The following is a 19,653-nucleotide window of genomic DNA, read 5'->3' as shown; positions in this document are numbered from 1 at the left end:
CTATTTATGATGTACAGCCAGTGTTGGATCATGCACATCAAACATCAGACACAACACGTTCTATTATGCCTTTCGACATTCATCACATCATGTCCGATTAGCCAGTTTTTGACATTGCTGTATCTCCTCACGTTGCCCTGTTTGTGTCTCGCATTAAGTACAGACAGTCAACATTACTTGACAAGCAAAAAGTTGTCCTGTTTGGCCGACATAGTTGAAATCTCTTTTGACCATTGTAGAAAACTAGGAACAGAAAACTTTCCAGACCTCAAATTATCTGCACTACATGTCCAAGATAACACAACGCTCTGGCTGCACAGAAACAGAACATAGTGAGTGTTTTACCACATTGTGACAGAGCCTTCTGTAAAGGTGTCAAATAACATGACCTCCAAAGCCTAAAATATCTGCATTAAAGCAACTGACTCTTGTGTGCTTGATCTTTTTCAGCTGATAACTCCCAGTGTGCAACAGCATCTCTTCCCCCTTCCTCCCTATATTTTCTCCTTCTTCATTGCATCTGTCAGTTTCAGCTTTCTCTATTTTGCTCACCGAATAATCCACTGTACCTTCGCCCTTTTCTCACGTTTCTTCACTATTCTATTATTTTCTATATTTTCTCTTATTTCTTCTTGTCGTATCTCTCTCCTCTCTCTCTCTCTCTCTCTCTCTCTCTGTCTCTCTGTCTCTCTCTCTCATCTCTCTCCTCTCTCTCTCTCTGATGCGCTGTGGTAACATCAAGACATTCCACACCATGTCTGGCAGACACAGCTTCAGCACCTTTTCTGCTTCACCCCCTCCTCGTTGCCAGCCTTTCCATTTCTCTTCCACCTTACCTCCCACTCTCCCCTCCTCCATCACTTACGGGGTTAGGGAAAATCAGAAATTAGCCCCAGACCTTGTAGACGTGATTGGTATCAAATTGCACTGAAAATGGAAATGCCAATAAAATTGATGGCCTTCTCCAGCCCTCCTCCTTCCTTCCCCCCCCTCTCTCCTTTGTAGAGCAAGAGTCTACAGGTCAGGCTTTGGAAGTATAGGGGATGGGCGAGAAGAGAAAGGAATATTGGGACGGTGTTAATGTTCCCTGTCTGACTTCAGTCTCGGTACAGGGTGACAGAAATGGTAGCAAGTAATTATAAGCAGCACACTGCGTTTCTCATGAGAGCACCTTTTTTTTTTTTCCATTACTTTTGTGCTTCCCCGACCCTCTTGTTGTATACTCCCCTGTTTCCCCTTCTCTTCATGCTTCTCATGATATCTCACCTCATCCCTGAGCTTGTCTGCTCACTGACTCTCTCCCACTTGCTCACTTGCGTGCGTGCTCGCTCGCTCACTCCCTCGCTCGCTCGCTCGCTCACACTCTGAGCTGGTACTCCGGCCGTTCGCTTCTGTTTTCCCAACTCGCATGGGACAAGCCCCTAGGTTTGTTATTGTAGGCTTTGCTGAACATGAGCCGGTCTTTACAACGGATTGAAAGCATTTGCTTCCAATGAAAATCTGGTCTTAGATTACAGGGCCTCGGCTCGGCTCACCCCTCTTTTCCGCCAGGCGGAGAGATGGAGAGAGGAGGAGAGAGACAGAAGGGTGGGTGAATTGTAGCCCCGAAACAGTAGGAAGGAAAAAAAAAAAAAAAAACTCACTTGTTAAGCTCCGGCTGCATTTGTCCCAGGCTAATGATGTAACTGAAGCTCGGTATGTGAGTGTGTTTTAGAGCAGACGGGCTGAGAAGCTGACTGAATGGTGCACATTATGTGTATGTGCTTGTGACTGTACTGCTGCAATGGTTAGGAGGAAATCAATGGATTGATCAGGTTTTCAGTGACTGCAATTGATTAATGATTAAGTAAAAACTGGAACTGACTAATTGTTTCTGTCAAATGTGATTATTTGCAGCTTTATTTTTGTTTACATGACTCTACATTGATTGTACAAGCACTGAACCTGAAAGTGTGTGAACTCTCTATGCCTTATAAACAAGTCCTTCAGGTAATAATCAGATAAATACTTTCCGCATGAATCTGTGGGAAAATGATAAAAACACCATATTGAGTGTAAGAGGTTACTGTCCTCAAAACTGTAAAGTGTTTAGTTTGATTCCTTTAATCCACCCATTTACCTTTTGGAGATGCTACATTAGCTCAGTCCTCTCTGCATCCCTGCTGGTGCGTGTGCATTATCAATGTACAGTGGGTGGCGTTTTGCATCAGTATCACACCATCGATGAAGAGCTGGGTCTTGTTTTTTTTTTTTTCTTTCCCTCCCCCACTTGCAATAGCATCACCTCTACTTCCTCATGAGGTTCATTAAAAAGCCTTCAATATGTGTGCATATGTATCTCCTTCTGCCAGAACAGTCGGAGAGAGAGCGAGCGAGCGAGAGCTAGCCAAGAGTGTTGTTTCGTATGGATCGTTGAGAGCCTCTCTCTCCTAATGGTGTATATAATTCAGGTGCCCTCCAGGCATGCTTTCAGGAATTCTTTTGCCTGAGGTAATGGGGAGCAAAGGCCTGGGTTTTAGGCCCTTGATTATTCCATTGATGTGGCAGGCTGGAAAAAAGTCATCTCCAACCGGATTAGCGCCAACATCCCCATTAATTATCGATAAATCGGGGCTTAGGGTTTAGCTAGGTGCTGGGTGTCGCCCTCTGCAAGTTAGTGGAGCGCGGGCCTGCTTCAGTGCAGTTATCCGCTTCTGCCATAGTGAATAGACCGAGAAGCTTTAGAAGTGCTTTGTGTGTAATCAATAAATAACTGGATCCAATTCTGCGCACTGCCTCAGTGTTTTTTCCCCCGTCTTCACTTCCCCTCACTTCCAGTCGAAAGAGGCAACACGGGACAAAAGTCAGTCATGTGCAGATGAAATTTCCAACGGTGTGGGCGCCACTTGTTTACGTCGCCTCATGTTTCTTTTATGATCATCATCTTCATTGAGAGTGGCTCTCATTTTTGAATAATGATAATAACAATTAGGCTTTTCACAGCCACAGATGGAAATAGACTCTTTCTCTCCACTGGAGCTGTACAGAAAACATACAGTAATTGGGTGGTTTTGCATATGTGTGGTGTGTGTGTGTGTCTGTGTGTGTGCGTGTGTGGTTTCATGTTATTGAGCCTGAATGCAGAAAAAAGGCCCACGGAGCGCCGTCCTTTCACTTCTTCTCTCAGCGCTCGAATACACTGAGCTGTCTCGGTGTTCCCCTTAGGTGAGGTTAACTGGCCTTAATAGAGTCTTATCGAAGCCCTACAGGTTGCTGTAAGCATCCATGACGCTATTGTTATGAAAAGCAGCTAGCTTTGTTAGGGCTGTTTGTGCTTCTGACTTCCCTTTTTTTTTCCCACCTATTTTGCTTTTATTTTCCGCCTTCCCCCTCCTCGCAACCTTGCCTTTTGTAGTGCTGTGTTACTCTTTCCACCTCAGGTAAAATGGCAGAATGCGCTGGGGCGACGCTTCAATAACTATTTTCCCCTCAGGATAATAAAGACTAAATCTCTCTGTCATTTTCAATTCTGCGCGGGCTTGGATGGGAGAGTGGGGAAATGCGACCTTACAAGTCCTTTGTGCTCCCCTTCTCACTCTCTTTTCCGCAGAAGATGCAAGCGCTTGCTGTGTTTTCAAGTGACGGGGGAGAAAAATGAAAGGCAGGGTTATTTAAATGTATTAAAAATGAATGCATTTATGAGGTGCTGTTTTCCAGCCATTCTCTGCTTGGCATTGTTGTGTCTCTATACCCCTCCGTCTGTGCATACAAAGCCCTCCAGAATTCCTTCGAAATCGTATTTATTCCCTTTGAACGCGGAGGCGCAGCAAATGCAGGAAGTAAACAAACTGTTTGTCTGATCCGTGCTGTCTCTTCCTGTTTCTTGTCATGTGACAGGTGATGGCCTGGACAACAGCGTGGCTTCGCCGAGCACAGGGGACGACGATGACCCGGATAAAGAAAAGAAACGCAACAAGAAGAGAGGGATTTTCCCAAAGGTGGCCACCAACATCATGAGAGCGTGGCTCTTCCAGCACCTAACAGTGAGTTCGGACAAACTACGCCGGCGCTCTATTGGTTTTCGTGTCACGTGCTCACACTGAGCTTCCACCTCGCGGCCATGGGCCATCTTTTGCCATCTTCACTCTGCTTCTCATGCACAGATGCGCAGACTTTTCCAAACCGGCTTCTTTTTCGTTCGACACAAATACATTTGTACGCCACTCAAAGAAACACGTTGGCGTGCTCACACACCCTCAGAAACAGTCGTATGTACTCACATACACACCAGCGGCGCCCCCTCCGCCTCCCCCCTCGTCTTCGCCGTGTATCCCCGTCCGCATGGTGAACACTTCAAAGACACAGGCCTGTGTAATCTGCCGGCGATTTCAGCCGCCTGTGTTCTTGCTCCTCATCTGCTGAAACTGAATAAGGTTGAAGCCAATGAGAGACGCCCCTGGCCATAACTGCACATCCATAGATGAACCTTAATAAGAACAAATCTGTTATTATTTAAGAGATGCCTGGGATGCTGTGGAGCCTCGTGGTTTAGTTTGACTCCTTTTCAGTCGTAGCAGAGAGCAGGAAAGCTGCTCACTGTGATGTAGCAACACAACCACTGAAGTGGGAGCTAACAAACCACCGTAGTTCAAACTGAATAGATTCATGAGCAACATTTAACTTCAGACAACAGAAACATCCCTTGATCAACCAAAAATGAATGGCAGAGTTAAATTTAAATGTCTTTTTTCAGATTAAAATAAAGATTTCCTCCAGTTGTTCCATTACAGGGTCACTGACTCAGAATGACGGCGCGCTTTTTGTGTGACTGGATCTGAGAAGATGACCCAGCGTTCAAAACTGACCCATGACTTCAAAACCGATGCAGTAGGTTTTCCAATGAAGTCTTTCATTATTAATATGCTCTGCGGTCCCATTCATTCTTGATAAACCCGAAAATCTTCTTGGATACTTAAAAATTACCTGACCTGTTTCTAAAAAACAGTGCCACAATGCCAGAATTGTTTTTCAATGAATGTCCAATGGACTTAAATCAACAGATATCAGATATTCAGCTCATGGGTGACAGCAGGGTACACTGAACAGGACAGCAGTCCTTCTAGCTACAAACAACCACACACACTGATGTTCACGCTCATGAGATAAACCAATTACCTCCACATGATTATAGATTGTTGGCGGAAACTGTGGTACCCAGAAAAATCCCAACCAGCAAAGGAAAAACATGCTAAATCCACACAGAAAGACCCCATCCTTACTCAACCCACACACCCCCCCCTCGCTATCACACAACAGTCGTACGAAGTGTGTATGATCTGAAAGAAAATCAAATACTTCCCTTCTTAAAACATTATAAGAAAAATCACAGAACAAAGGAAAAAGTAAATTACAGAATGAGTCCATGTGAGAACCACTTTAATTATTGCTGAGAGTGATCAAGCTGTTACAGTATGCATTCCAGTTCATTCCTTAATTATGATCTGAAGCTGTGCTAAAAGAAAAAAAGGGGCCTTGCGTCATGCAGCTCCTGACTTTGTCTGGAGAACAGAACACGATCCAGTCTGAGTGGGTGTTGGTCTGAATTGCAGAATCCAGCAGGGAGGATGCTGCAAAAAAGTGATTTTGGAGTTGGATTAAAGATCTTTTCATGGACTCGACTTTTTTAGTCAGTTGTTGCCTGTCTTTGATGATATGCAATGTGCCTGTATCTTCTTTGATTTTGAGATTCCTCTTAGTTTTCTCCTATCATCATCCTCTGGTTCTCCATCGCCTTTCACACACATCATCACATGTTCACATTGGTCTGGACTCCAGCAACTCCCCAAAACCTTCGGGGGCCACAGAGGAAAGGTGTTTGAAACATATGCACATCCTGTCTGTGGGAATACAGCTCCACACACAATACGTACCGAGTGGAACACATAGCAAAACACCTCCTGTGTATTACACCATGAGCTGGGCTTATGGGAGGCTTCCACACTGCTAGATCTCCAGCAGTGGGAAGGATAGAAGTGAGTGCCAGGGGAGCAAAGGTGAGGAGAAGAAGGTAAGGAGGTGGAGATGTTGAGACGGAGGATCCCTCAGCCTTTCTCTCTCTGAGGAGCCGTGGCTTTATGGCACAAGGGAGAAAAACGCTGCTGCTCTTTCAGTGTAAACTGCAGGGTTGATGGGAAATCATTTCCAATTTGTTAATCCCTTTCAGTGAAGCCAAACAGAAAGGAAATCCAGGCAGAGGGGTGCAACATCGCCTTTGTTTATCAAAAATGTGGGTTTCATTTTGAGAAACACCAGCATGAATAATACCACCGGTGTCAGATAAAGGCCTGCTGTGGTCTTATTTGCTTACACGAATCATTCTCCACTGTCACCATTAATTTAATCACCTTATGCCGGTGTTTATGAATGCTACACATGGCACCTCAAATGCCAAAACATTTACAGTATCTCTTACGGTGGTAGTCTGCCTCGCTGTCTCTGCTGGTTCCAGCGCAGACAGCTGATCCAGGCTCATCCGCACAGCGTCGTCAGCTGCTCGGTCTTTGTTTCGCAGAGGGATGGAGGATGTGGGTCTGGGCTCTTAGAGATAGACACAATGCCAATTAGGGACACGGTTATTCATGCACGCACACGCAGACGCACATACTCAAAATATTCAAGGCTGAACTAGTGAGTCATGGTTTGTTTGTTCCTAAAGGATAATAAATTTGAAAGTATTTTTTTTACACTGCGACAGACACGGCATAGATAGAATACTGTAGAAGTTCAGATACCCAACCTGAGTGTATTTTCGGTGGTTCACCCCCACACTTGGACCCTCAGGGGAGTTCCTATTGTACCGACGTGGAAGGGGAAGGTGGGTGGCAGACTGGGGCTGTGAGTGCACCAGCAGGGTAGGTGGTAGGTGGCATTTATACAGCTGTTTTTCATTTGAAATTATTATTCTTTTGAAGCCAATTCTGCATCTCTTCTCACGTATCCATCAAGGATGCTAATATCCTGTCTTGTTTAGGGGAAATAAATGGAAAACTTTTCATAGCAGAGGTGTCAAACATGTGGCCCGCGGACCAAAACCAGCCCATCAAGCAGTATGCTCTGACTTTGTGATTGTAAATTTGGAGTAATCCAAAAACATAATTCATATGATCAAGCCCATTTAGGATCAAAATTGGTTGATCTGAAAGATTAGTTTGACCCCCCCCATTTTAAAGCAACAAAAAATATCATTTTTTTAATGCTGTAGTTCTGTAATGTCATCACACGGGTCAAAAGTCTTGTGTTTCAGTGGCGCGTTAGGTGTTCGCAGTGGGAGGTTGGCTGGAAGACGACTCCTCTCTGTCGTGTGATGGGTAGAGCGACAGACTAAGTGACGATGACAACAGTTGCAGCTCGCTGAGTCCTCTCCAACACACCCTGTGAGCTCATATGTTGTTGACAACGCTTGTGGGACAAGTTCATCGGACGAATTTGGCTGCGTTGACTTGGAGCGACGACAAAACATTAGCGTTTACCGCCTGTCACCAATGGCCGAACCATCCAGTTCCCTGCCAGCTTCGCATGCAGCTGTAAACTTGGTAGGGCACCAAAATAAAGGCGAGAAGGGAGGGCTTTTCCACTCATGTCCTCATTCCTTATTCATGTTTGTTTTCATTTGATGTCCTTAAAACACATGTCGCCACCTCGAGTTGTCAGTTGGTCAACTGAATGGAGGATTTGTAAGGAGAAATCTGTTTTTCCTCTCATTCGAAATGCCGCTAAGCTCCTGCGAGTGTTTCGAGTGTAGATGCTTCTCTGAAGTGCGCTCGTAGTGGTTCCCTGGAAATAACCGTAATCTGTGTTTAACAAAATAATTTCAATCATGGAATCAATTTGATTCTGCATAACTGGCTGAGCTACTTCTCTTTATGTTATGACCAGAGAGACAAATCCTGTGATGAATAAATAGCTGCTGTCCAATCACGACTTCCTTCATCCTTCCCATTGTGTACTTGAAATTCAGCCTCCCTCCTGCACCGCCCCTCCTCGCAAATGGTATTTTCTTGTTTAATTTAACAAGAAATGAGTAGTAAATGAAAGCTCAGGCCTCAAATCCCCAACGTGCCCTGTGCTCTGCTCTCCACTCCCCTATGAAAAGGCAATTTGTGAAATTATGTGATGGAGTAATTAGATGGAATTCACCCCCGCTTCCCCACTAGACACACGGCCCGTATTCCCATTTAGATTGTTGCTTTGCTGACGAGTGTGTGTGTGTGTGTGGAAAGGAAGGGCATGGGGTTTGGCATTTGAAGTGTTAGCATTGGTATATTCACGGACTGGGACACACACACTCTCATACACATTATCACTAACACTCTCCCATTCTGGCTCTCCTCCCCTCCTATTTGTACACAGATGCAGTGTAACGGGGCAGCCGTGATCGCAGCTCATAAAAGAAGCCAACCCGCAAACCCTCAATGAGCTGCTTACCCCCTCCCTCCCCCTCTTCTCCCTTTAAAATGTGTAAAATTCACAGAGAGAGAGAGTATAAAAAATCCACTGGAAGCATAATCCGCCGTTAATACAATTAGAGTCTAATTTAACCGCTTGCGTACGCAGATGTAGCTGAGGGGGGAGCGCTGTTCCTCCCTCCTGGAGATGTTTTCTTTTTTTTTTCTTTCTTTTTTTTTTTTTTTTGCCTCAACACAGCAGCGTGCAGTGGGGGCTTGAGCAGAAACAGGTGTGAAAAGCGATATAATTCATTTCTGCGCTGGCAGAGGAGGCCAGGAGTCTCGCTGCTGTGGGCCCTGGGTGGTGGAGGAATCTAGACCAGGTGAGCCGAGGGGAAGAAGGTGGGAGGAGGTGATGGATGGATGCATGGATGGATGCATGGATGGGCGCAGGGCTCATTAGTAGCACAACTTTTCCTGCATCTTGCAAATGTTGTGCTCGTTTGAACTCAACAGGACAGAGGATTTGTCTTCGGATTTCTTATTGGATCTTTTTTGGAAGCGATACCTCGCTATGCCTGTCCAGCAACCCTGGACAGGTAGGCAGTCCCTCAGTCCCTCAGTTCCTTAACTTCTCTGTTCAGGGAACAAAATCCAGGCGCTCTGAATCCTGTCCAAACGTCACAATGCAAGGGTTTTTAAAAAAAAAAAAAAAAACTTTGAGGTCAAAGTTCGCCATTGCTTCAGATGCCATTATTCTCTGTTTGTTGCCGCACCTGGATGTGTCAGCACCCTGGTCACCCGGTGCAGCCCTGACCCACCGAGGCAGCCCGGTCTGGGAGGCGTTTCATCCCCTGGTTCTGTCGGCCCTCACACAACTGAAGTCTGCCCTGATTACAGTTACAATGACGAGCGTAGTTTAAAGCAACGCAGGCGACGCGGTTTGACAACTGCTACAAAATAACTGAATTTACAGCAGTGCATTACATGCTGTTTTCTTATCTCCGACCACAGAGATCCTGTGATTAATGTTGATTAATTTGTCCAAGTTGTACAAATGAAGCTTCTCATGAAAAAGAAAAAAAAAAAAAAGAAAAATCCTCTTGTCCGCCCACGCCACCAAGACGCCTTGTTAATGTCCTCAAAAAGGCTTTAGGAAGGGAGCAGAACATCAGATGACTTTTTATGTGTTTTAATTTGTCCATTCATAATAATGACAACAAAGACACAATGGCCATCTTGATACTGCGAGGCAAAGTATTGGCCTATGTGGCCTGGTGTCTCCGATTAACTCTTAATTCAATCTAAGTGGCAGTCTGAATCTTAGGCGCCACCGCATTACGATTTCAAAGAGGTCCTAAGAGACGTCAGACAGATGGACAGATCTGCCAAAGGCCTGGCGTGACACTGTGACGAGACAGAGCGGCACGGGAAAACAGGAGAACAAGTTAGATTCTTATTCTCAGCGTTTTCATTCGCTTTCAGAAACTTTATCTCTGGGAATGGAAATGGCTTTGGGCAGTGTGTGTGTGTGTGTATGAGGGCATTTGGAAGCAATGACTTGTCTCTACCAATGGCAGGAGTGGTTGGTGTCAAAGAGGAGGCAGCTGAGTCAACCTGCCCACCCCCACAACATACACACACACACACATGCATGCACACACATACTGTGCCCCAACCCCCACATTACCCCACACCTTGTAATGAAAACATCATCAATTATCCCTCTTGACAGGCCCAAGGGACCAAAGGCAGACAGCTCTCTTTTGGGGGCTTCTCTTTGTGAACTGACCCTCACAGACAAACAGGCCGACGACTCACACACCACAGCTTTGCAACCATTTCAGGGTGGACATGTGCAAGCTTTCCATGTGTGTGTTTGTGTGTGTGTGTCTGTGTGTGTTTATTAAAAACTGATAAGCTGATGACCTTCCTTGGCCAACAGGGTAGATAGTGGGTCTTGGGAGTGTGAGATAGTGAGACCGTTCCATCTGGCGGAGGTGTGGGGGGACGGGAGGTGTGAGCGTGTATATGTATATGCGTTCTGTCTGGTTCTGGGGGTGTTGCTGGAAGGGAGGATGGGGGGTGATGGTATGGCGAGGGCAGAGTCTTGACACACACTCCTGAAAGGCCATCTGTGTCATGATTGATGGATGGAATGATGGATGGATGAGGAGATGAACAGATGGAGGGAGGGATACAGTAGATGAGAGGAAGCCTGGCACAAGGCTCATGTTGGCCATTCAGAAATTTGCTGAAATATTGGCAATATCAAAAGTCTCAGTTCTCGCTTTGGTGATCCAACCCTCTGTGATCATTTTTTGTCCAGAAAATCAAATATCCTGTGTACATGAATTATTCGTTTTCTTCAATTTCACTCTGTGTTTTCTGACCTCATGATGGATATGGATTGATTTACCTGGGGGTTTTTTTTCCAATCAAATTCAACATATTTCCCTCCAAAATTTGCCTGTTAGAGGTCCACTTGTCAGATTGAGATTGATTTAAGCGTATCATTGGTATGCGTATCATCGTTCATACTTCAAAACACAGGTCACGTGAAGTTATTTGATGGTTCACACGCCGTTCCCACAAGTCATTGTCTCACAGCCCAGTAGGGCTGAAGAATTGGTTGCGAATGTCCATGTCAGGTCTATTATAAAGCCCCTTTATGTTTCTGACAATGCTTCACTTCAGCCGTTTCTGCCACTCTCTCCTCACTGCGGCTTGTATCGTTTTACTCTGCTGTTTAAAAGCCCTCAAGGGCAGTTAACTTTTAATTCATGTCACCTTTGAACTTTTCAAAATAATGTCTGCCACAGATCCTGACGATCGAGTGTGTGTGTGTGCGCGCGTGTTGATCTGGCTTTAGTCAAAGGTTGCGCCAGTGTGTTTCCTTGAGAACGTGAGAACTTTACAGACCCTCAAGGTCGGTCAGTCGCACTGGAGGAGATCACCAGTCGCAAGAGATCTGAAATGACCCCTGAAGAATTCACACACACGCCGCACACACAGTCACACACACCACATGTTCATGCACACATTTATCTTCTCACATTTTGCACATTTAGGAACTTTGTTTTTTACTGAGGATTGTGGGTGGATTTCCTTTTTCATGGTTATTCACTGTAGGAGTCTTATTCTGTCATGCTGACGCCCCAGTTGTTGTTTTCTTCATGAGAGTAAGGAATAAGGTGAGGGAATATTTAATTATTTTTGACTTTGTCTCAATGATTACCATCTACCGCCTCCTCCTCCTTTCTCTTTGCCATCCCTGTCCTCCTGCTCTCCCTCCCCCTAACGCTCATATAATTTCATAGTTGGGAAACTATGAAACAGTTGAGTGTGTGGTTTCATTGTTGTATGTCAGGATGATTGATGGCTTCATGCTGAAGTTGTGTTTCACACTAGTTCTATTTTTCATTATCGGCTGTATGTGAAGTGTGTGTGCGTGCGTGTGTGTGTGTGTATGTGCATGTGCATGTGCGAGGCCAGTGAGTGGATACGGGCCCAGTAACTCAGATATGTGAAACCATTCTCTTGGTTTGGTACCCTCTGATCAGTTTACAATCATTTGCAAATCCAGAGAAGAGCCTCGCTCTCAGTGCTTGCACACACTCATATGTAAAGTCACGCACACACACGCATATACACGCACACACACTTTTACATAGCGCCACAGCAATGACGTCACGGGCTGGGGGGGTGTGGAGTTCCCCACCATCTCTGTGGAATTTATTGGTGAGTGAGTGGCAAGTTGAAGTGTGGAAGAGTTGGGGAAAAATATTGTCATAAGTTTGTGGTTAGCATGATGAAATGCTTCTGTCCAATGCTGAGCAAGAGATTAGCAATGCTAGCGTCTCATGCCCACTCTAAGCCGATGCGTAGCCTCCAAAAATAACCTTTTTTTTTGTTGTGCACAAGACTCCTCAAATGAAGCTTTGGCTGGAAATTGTTCACCACCCTTCAAGAGACAGAGTTTAGCATAGCCTTGGTGTGTAGCATGATTTTGTTCAGCCAGTGATATATTAACTCTGCTAAGTGTGAAATCACATTAGCGCTAGCTGTTAGCCATTATCCATTAGGCTGTGTTTGGCGATCCAGAGGATTGTGGGATATTTTCTGGCTGGAGTCAGCAGCTCAATACCTTTTACTTACAGCAACTGCAGGAGCTTGCCCTAGTTACATTTGTTGTGTGTGTGTGTGTGTGTGTGTGTGTGTGTGTGTGTGTGCACGCATGCAGTCATCTGCAGTGTGTGCGCCATTGCATATACAGTTGTGCTATTATTTGTAAGTGTCAGCCTCATGTCTCTTTTGTGAAAGTGGAGTGAGTGTGTGTGCCTGCCTTTGTGTCTCATTCCATGCGTGTGCTCCGTAGCGCTGTGGCTTTGCCATTGTGGTAATCAGTTTGCGCGTTGGCTGAACTAATTTATCAATTCAGTTCCTCCCACTTGTATTCTCTCCCAAGCGTGAACCCTCTCTCTTTCCCCTCCACTCCGTTTCCCACTCTGACAAAACACTTCTTTCTGAAAAACCATAAGGGTTTCCTATCTTTTATGCATGCCTTCTGCCTCTCTGACTTCTCTCCGCCTTTCCTCCTTTCTTCCATGACTCCCTCTCTTTTCATTTTTCTATAATGTACGGCTGTATTGCCTTACATTTTAATGGCCTTGAACCATGATATCATAGCAATATCGGTGCACTTGTGCTGTTTCAAAGGCTGTGGGGAGAAGCCCATGATTTATAGATGAGGTCCTGTGATACCTTCATCATTTTACACCTACTTGTCTTAAAATCCCATGATTGAAGTTTTCTGCATGAAACTCTGCAAAAGTCATGGTGCGTTGGAGGCAGGTGGCACGGAAGGTATGCCCATCGGCTGGGTGGTGTGTTTACTCGTGGCCAGCTGACCCAGGGTGCCCTGCGTGGAGGGCGACGGTGAGCTGTGTGTGTTGTATACCCATCTGTGATACACACAGAAATGTGTATCTGGGCGTGTGTGTGCGCGTGTGTGTATTTTCTGCATTGTGTGTATTTGTGCGTCCAGTGGAGTGAAGGAAATCATAGCAAGTGAACCAGGTGGTGAACGCAGGCAGACAATAACTCATGGTAGAGGAGTCGGACAGAGCTGAGGGCTAGAGGAGAAGAAAACCAACACCGGTGCACACATACTGCTGTGTTTCTCACTTGTCATTATCTTAATTTCTTTCCATCACTTTCTGTCCAAATACACCACAAAACGCATTTAGGCTATGTCCTCTTTCCATTTCTGGCTTCCAACATGTTCTCTCCTTGAAAAAAAATCACACTGTATTTTTGTCAGCATTTTCCCTTAATAATCCTGCTCTTCTTCTCTCTGAGGCTTTATTTTGCGGCGTTAGCCGTAGTGGGGGGACGTGGACAGGGCCGAGGGTGCTGCTCACTTGTTTGTTACGACAGATTAAGTCATTGATTTGTAAAAGCGGTGCACTGATGGAGAAAGCCCTCTGCTGCTGTAGACTAAGAGAGAGAGAGAAAAAAAAAAAAGCAGAAGAGGGAAATGGAGGGAAGGAGGGAGGAGACGGAAAACGATCAGAGCTAATTGTAAAGAGAAGACTTAAACGGAGGTGGGAGAAAAGAGGTGAGGAAAAAAAAATCCCAAAATAGTTAAGCAAAACGCTAAATATAGAACAGAGAGATGGATGCCAGGTGGAGATGGGTGAAAAGGTTGGGAAGAAGAGGGATGCAAAGAGGGAGGGGTGTAGGTGCACTTTGAATGACAAGGATGTCAGAGGAAGACAGAGGAGGGAGGCAGAGTGTGAAGGCTTCATCTCTCAATAACATCGACTGCATCCTCCTTCCGCCTTGCTGCTTCAAAGAGCATAAGGGAGCAATTGTGAAATACCTTCACCTAGTTTCAGCATTCCCCCAATTCAGGTTCTTTTCACCCCCCAGAGGGCCAACGGTGAGTTTCTAATTAAAACGTTGGGGGCAAAAGGGTAATTATGATAATAACATAATAATATCGCGAGGGTTATTAGAATGTTCTGTGGTCCCCAAATTGCTTCCTCTGAGAGATCAGATTTCAGTGGCGTTACGTAAAGTCAAATTTCCTTGAAAGTCAGGTGAAATGAAATGGATTCCCCTATGATCGAGGTGCAATCTGAGAAACTGATTCCCTGCTGTATTTCATCAACTCAGGTCTTAAAAAAAAAAGTCCTTTATTTCACCACAATGATGGATCCAGCTCTGTTCTTCACCATTAAAAAAAAAAAAAAAAACACTTTATGGTTATAAAGTCTGCTTGTTTGTGCTCTGTAAGTTTTGGGGTTTCATACTATCACCTGGATTTGACATTCATGTATTTTACATGTGTATAACAAGAGAACATTTGTTTTTGAGCCTCGAGATCACTCCTCAAATGCTAGCTCCGAGCACAGTAGCTTGGAGCTAGCACGCTGGCGCTCGGAGGGGCATCCCACTGTTTTCTTCTCAGCTTTCTGCGGTACCTGACTGGGATGAGGCTTTGTGGATCCCTGTTACTCCCCATTTACACACCCCCTCATTCCCAGGCAGCCCCGAGGCAGCCCACCTCCAGCTGTGGCTGCCGTTCTCTGCACCGCTTGGTGCAAGTACCGATTGCTTTGGAGTGCCTCCCCTCGCTCAAATAGGCGGTAATTACGGGCTTAAAGAGGTTTAGTGGTCCAGCAAACTACATAATCACCCCTTGAATTAGCCCCAGCTCATCAGCCTCAGTCCAACGAGCAGCGCTTACCACTAGCACCAGCTAGCATGCTGCACCCCCTTCCCTTTATTGCACAGAGGGAAGCACAGCAGCAGGTGTTGTGCAACATCCGGCCCCCTTAATAAATTTCGCCTCCCCTGAGCCGGAATGGGGAGTTCTAATGAAGCACGCCTTCGCTCATACTCGACGCCACCGGAGAGTGTGCACACACCACACATACAGGATATAAGACGCTCTCCTCCAATTAACAAGGGACCTCACCCTGTACATTTTGCATGAAACACAACAATGCAGCACTTTGTTAAGACTTGAGACTTTGTCATGTGCATACATGCGGTAAGCTTCAGTATACACATAGTGGAGAGACCCACCCAGCTGTAAAGCACACAGATCATTGTTCACACCCTGTGACATTGCAGCAGCGGCTGTGGCGGTGGCTGTTGCCTCTCATTATCTTATGTAAGTACGGAGTATTAAAAAAGCGGTGAACAGCACTTATCAATTATCATAGCCAGAAAGCTGGCGATACAGCACAGTGTCTAATCCACTTTGTACTCGAGCTTTAATGACATACTTTTCACCCCTTGCTTTACCAGCTAACTAGATTTATCTCATTCCCATAGGCAAGAACGATGTGAGATTTCCTAAATCAACAAAAGCTGTTTTTTGAGAGGGAAAATGCTCATTAATGAATGAAAAACCCGAGAACAGCTGTTTTTTCCCTCTATTTTCTTAATCTTCAGAGGAGACGGCAAGATCAGATGAAAAAAAAGAACATTTTGTAGGGAGCTTCCATTGCAATTCCTGATACATATATTGAGGCCTCCCCCTTAAAAAAAAGTGTTGAATTATTCACACAAGCTTTGGGCTGGTTTACCGTGGACCAACACCATAAAAGAGGCAGTTCCAGTTTTTCAAAATGTATTTTTTTTTGTATGAGTAGACCAAAGAATGAAACATTTATTTTGCACAGAGTTAGCAGCAGAAGGCAATCTAAAACTCTCATCCACTAGTTGGTTCATTTCGAGTCTCTCAGAAGATCTGTTTTTGCGCTGTTTTGTTATTTTTCATTGGAGCAGGCTGAATCAGAGGAAATTAGGTTAGCGGTGCTTTGTTTTTTCTGTTGTTGTTTTGTTCACTCTCACTCCCTTTTCTTTCTTTCTTTAATCCCTCCTTTCTCCCAGAGCCAGCTTTGTTGCTGGGTCCCTGCTCCCTAATGAAGTCAAAGGGATGTCAGTCGATGCCACCTACACAGAAAGGAATTTGAAATGGCGTAGCTCTCACAGCGCAGCGTGAACACACACGCACGCATACACACACACGCACGCACACAGGATGAAAGTTCCACTGAATGAAATAAAAAATTTTTGGAAATTGGAAGCTTGTTGTGTGAGATACAACAGGCTTATAGGTTGGAGCGCTTGTTTTAAAGTCTGCTCATGCTCAGGGTTTGAGGCATTTGTTGTTAGCATAACAATGCCTGCTCTCCAAATATTTAAGGTAATCTCATACACGTCTGGCAGGAGCAAGGCCACACTTCCAGTAAACTGTGTGTTTGTAACTGTGCGAGTACGCGTGTTAGTGTGAGACAGCGTGGTATGATAGAGCGATGCCCTCCTAGCCAAAAAGGCCCCCGGATTAGCCGTCAGGCATTCCTGATGGGCAGCTCAGTTTCCACAGAGATTTGACCCGGGAACAGCGAGGGGAAGAGATCCGGCCAAGTCAAGGCTGCTCACTTTTACCTTAACTGGCACCTGCGAGTCAATAACCATGCATAATGTCGTTGGTGTTGAACCTGCTTGGTATTTCAGGTCATTGGGGGTTTTAGTATCAGGACAGTTAAGCTTCTTCGTGACCAAAATAACTCAAAGCATCTTGTTGATGACAGAGACGTCCACTCAAGTAAATTGCTGTACATTAACAAGTTGTTTACAGTGATTTATTGCTTTTTCTGGCGTCTTTGTGCCTCGTGGCGGACCCCGACCATCTGGTGGTAAAGTAAGCTTGCTGAAAATACAACTGGCCCGTGTCTGTTATCCGCAGATTGTGCAGTGTCATGGCCTCTTTTTGAGAGACATCACATGGTTGTGACACCATATGATCTTCCTCTCTCGTCTTCCTCCCTCCATCCTGTTTCATGGTCGCAGTCTTCTAGAGCTAATGTGGCGTGTCCAGCCTTTTTAATGGGATGCACAGAAGCTGAGGAAGTGTGGCTTTAAATAGAATATATGCAGTGATAATACTGTAATGCTAATGGCTAAAGAGAGAACGCTGAGTTGGTTAACAAGGAAGGTTTGAACACCATGGGGCATATGCATAAATATATAGCAGTCAGGCATAACATTACAAAGAAAAGAAAGTAAAAAGTCATTTTTTTTTACTGAGGTAGTAAGATAAAGTTAAGATAATCTTAAAGACATTGTTGAAACACACCTCTGCTCATGGTGAAATGGAGCATCCTAAACAAAAGAGGATCTTCTTGCTGCCAGTGCTAACCGCGACGCCACAGTGGTCAAGAAGCCTGGCTTTTAGTGATTTTTTTTTCTCTTCTAACATGAAATACAATGCAAGGACGGGGAAGGCAACATCGAACATGTTCATTTTAAGATTTATTTAATTATTACGAGTTCTTCCAGTTGGACAAATTGAATCTTTACTGTAACAGTAGCATCGCATTGTTGGTGAAGCTGCTTTGCCAACATTTTGTTGCACAAAAGAAAAAATATATGGATTTTTATTGACTACTTTTGCAGTCTGATCAAACAGTGAACTAGTTTTCTATATCGACATGCCCAGAATAGTTTTCTCCCGGGTTAGGCATGGGACAAGGGGAGTAAAGAGGGGTCTCACAGAGTATTTATGCTCTTATCTCAGCGTTAAGCCCTGGGGGCTCCAGATATCAATTTCCATGTCTCCTCCTTCCCTCTTCCTCTCTTTCCTTTTCTATCTATCCCTCTCTTGTTCTTGTCTGGGGGGTCAGAGAGGAAGACGGTCAGACAGGGAGGGGATGTTGCTGATGCTCCCTTGCTCACCCACACACACATCTGCACATCGTCGTGCGTGCGCGCCCGCCACGCACCGCCGTTCTTACTCATAAGTTGCTCAAATGACTAACAAGCACGCCCTCGTGATCAGTCATGGTCAAATCGTGCACGGATTCTCTTGAAAGCAAAAACCTTTTGACTGTAAGGGACGAGACACAACAGACACACACGCATGCACGCTCGCACAGACGCCGCACACATCCGCAATCGCACATACTCAGATTGATAAGAAAAGAGCAAAGCAAAGCACACACATGCGCGCACGCACACACACATACACACACACACACACACACACACCTCCTGGCACCCACATGCTCCAAGCTCAGCAGAGAGCAGCAAGCAGGGTGGAAATTCTCATGAAAGGAGTTGTATATTTGGAGAAGACATATCATTAAGATAGGCGGAGGGAAAAGGGAAGGGAGGGAAGGATGCGCAGAAACTTTCCATCTGCTCTTTTAAAGAACATGTTATTGCTTTTCTCACTAAAGGCCTTCCACTCTCGTCCTCCCTCTCTCGCTTTTCTCTCTCTCTCTCCCTCCGCTGAACCACAGCCAAAGGCCGTTAAGGCAGCAGAATCACTCACAGACAATATTAAAACGACGACCTGTTGCTGAGCGAGCAGCTAAATCACAGTGTTTTGACAGATAGGAGCTAATTTGGAGGTTTGGGAAAGAAGGAGGAGAAAACAGTCCTGATGCGCTGGCCTACTGGAGATCTCCTCCTGTGCTCAGCTCTGTGTGTGAAGGCTTGTGAAGAAACGGATCACGCTCCTTCTCACGTCCGGTAAACAAATGCAGATTTGCTTATTGAAACGGAGCTTTTAGGAAGATACACTGATGGGACCAGTGCATCCAGTGTAAAAAACCAGCCAGGTTTACAGTTTCGGTGACTTGCTGTGGCGACCGATGAAAAAGAGAGCAGCCAAATAGACGTGCGCTATCCCTATAGTCAATCAAAGAATGCCAACTTTGGACCTACTTCTGTACTTGAATCAATATCGCTATTACGGCCCCCGCTGGCAGTACGTGTGTCAAAGGAATCACATTTTTTTGCCAGCGAGCACATTTTTTTTCTTTCAGTGCTGCTCTGTGAGATTGAGATTGCGTGTGTCTGTGTGTGTGGCTGCTTGTGCATGTCTGCGTGTGTGTTGGGAAGCTGGAGGCAGGGAATCAGTGAACAGGGTGTATTTGTGCTGTTTCGTGGCCGCTGGCGTGGCCGTAGCCCCCCTAATATCACGAGGCAGACACTCCTGGTTCCACAGATCTGCGACACGTAGAATGGACACATTGATCTTTCATTTTCGGTCGGCTTTGTTTCCTGAGAATAAAGACTTTAAAGACATGTTTTCCCACATGATTAGCCGAGATTCGTATGTCAGCGGCGAGCGTGTGTGATTTCTGTATGTAAAACACGTCAAAGCATCAGATGACACACACCTGAAGAGCAGTATTTCTTTATT

At 45.3% G+C, this 19,653-nt stretch overlaps 1 protein-coding gene across 1 annotated transcript in view; it reads left to right on the top strand.

Moving 5' to 3' along the window:
* The window catches only part of LOC115399259 (homeobox protein Meis1-like), a 36,925-nt gene extending 32,843 nt beyond the window's left edge, over nt 1-4,082 (top strand). The window contains exon 8 of the mRNA XM_030106539.1: nt 3,877-4,082. Coding sequence (XP_029962399.1) covers nt 3,877-4,082 — 206 coding nt within the window. The remainder of the gene's footprint in view (nt 1-3,876) is intronic.
* Nucleotides 4,083-19,653: the final 15,571 nt, after the last annotated feature.

The sequence above is a fragment of the Salarias fasciatus genome, chromosome 13 (assembly GCF_902148845.1).
Source record: "Salarias fasciatus chromosome 13, fSalaFa1.1, whole genome shotgun sequence".
NCBI classification, from domain to species: Eukaryota; Metazoa; Chordata; class Actinopteri; order Blenniiformes; family Blenniidae; genus Salarias; species Salarias fasciatus.
The sequence above is the reverse complement of the archived record's forward strand: the minus strand, read 5'-3'. Positions and strand labels throughout refer to the sequence as shown.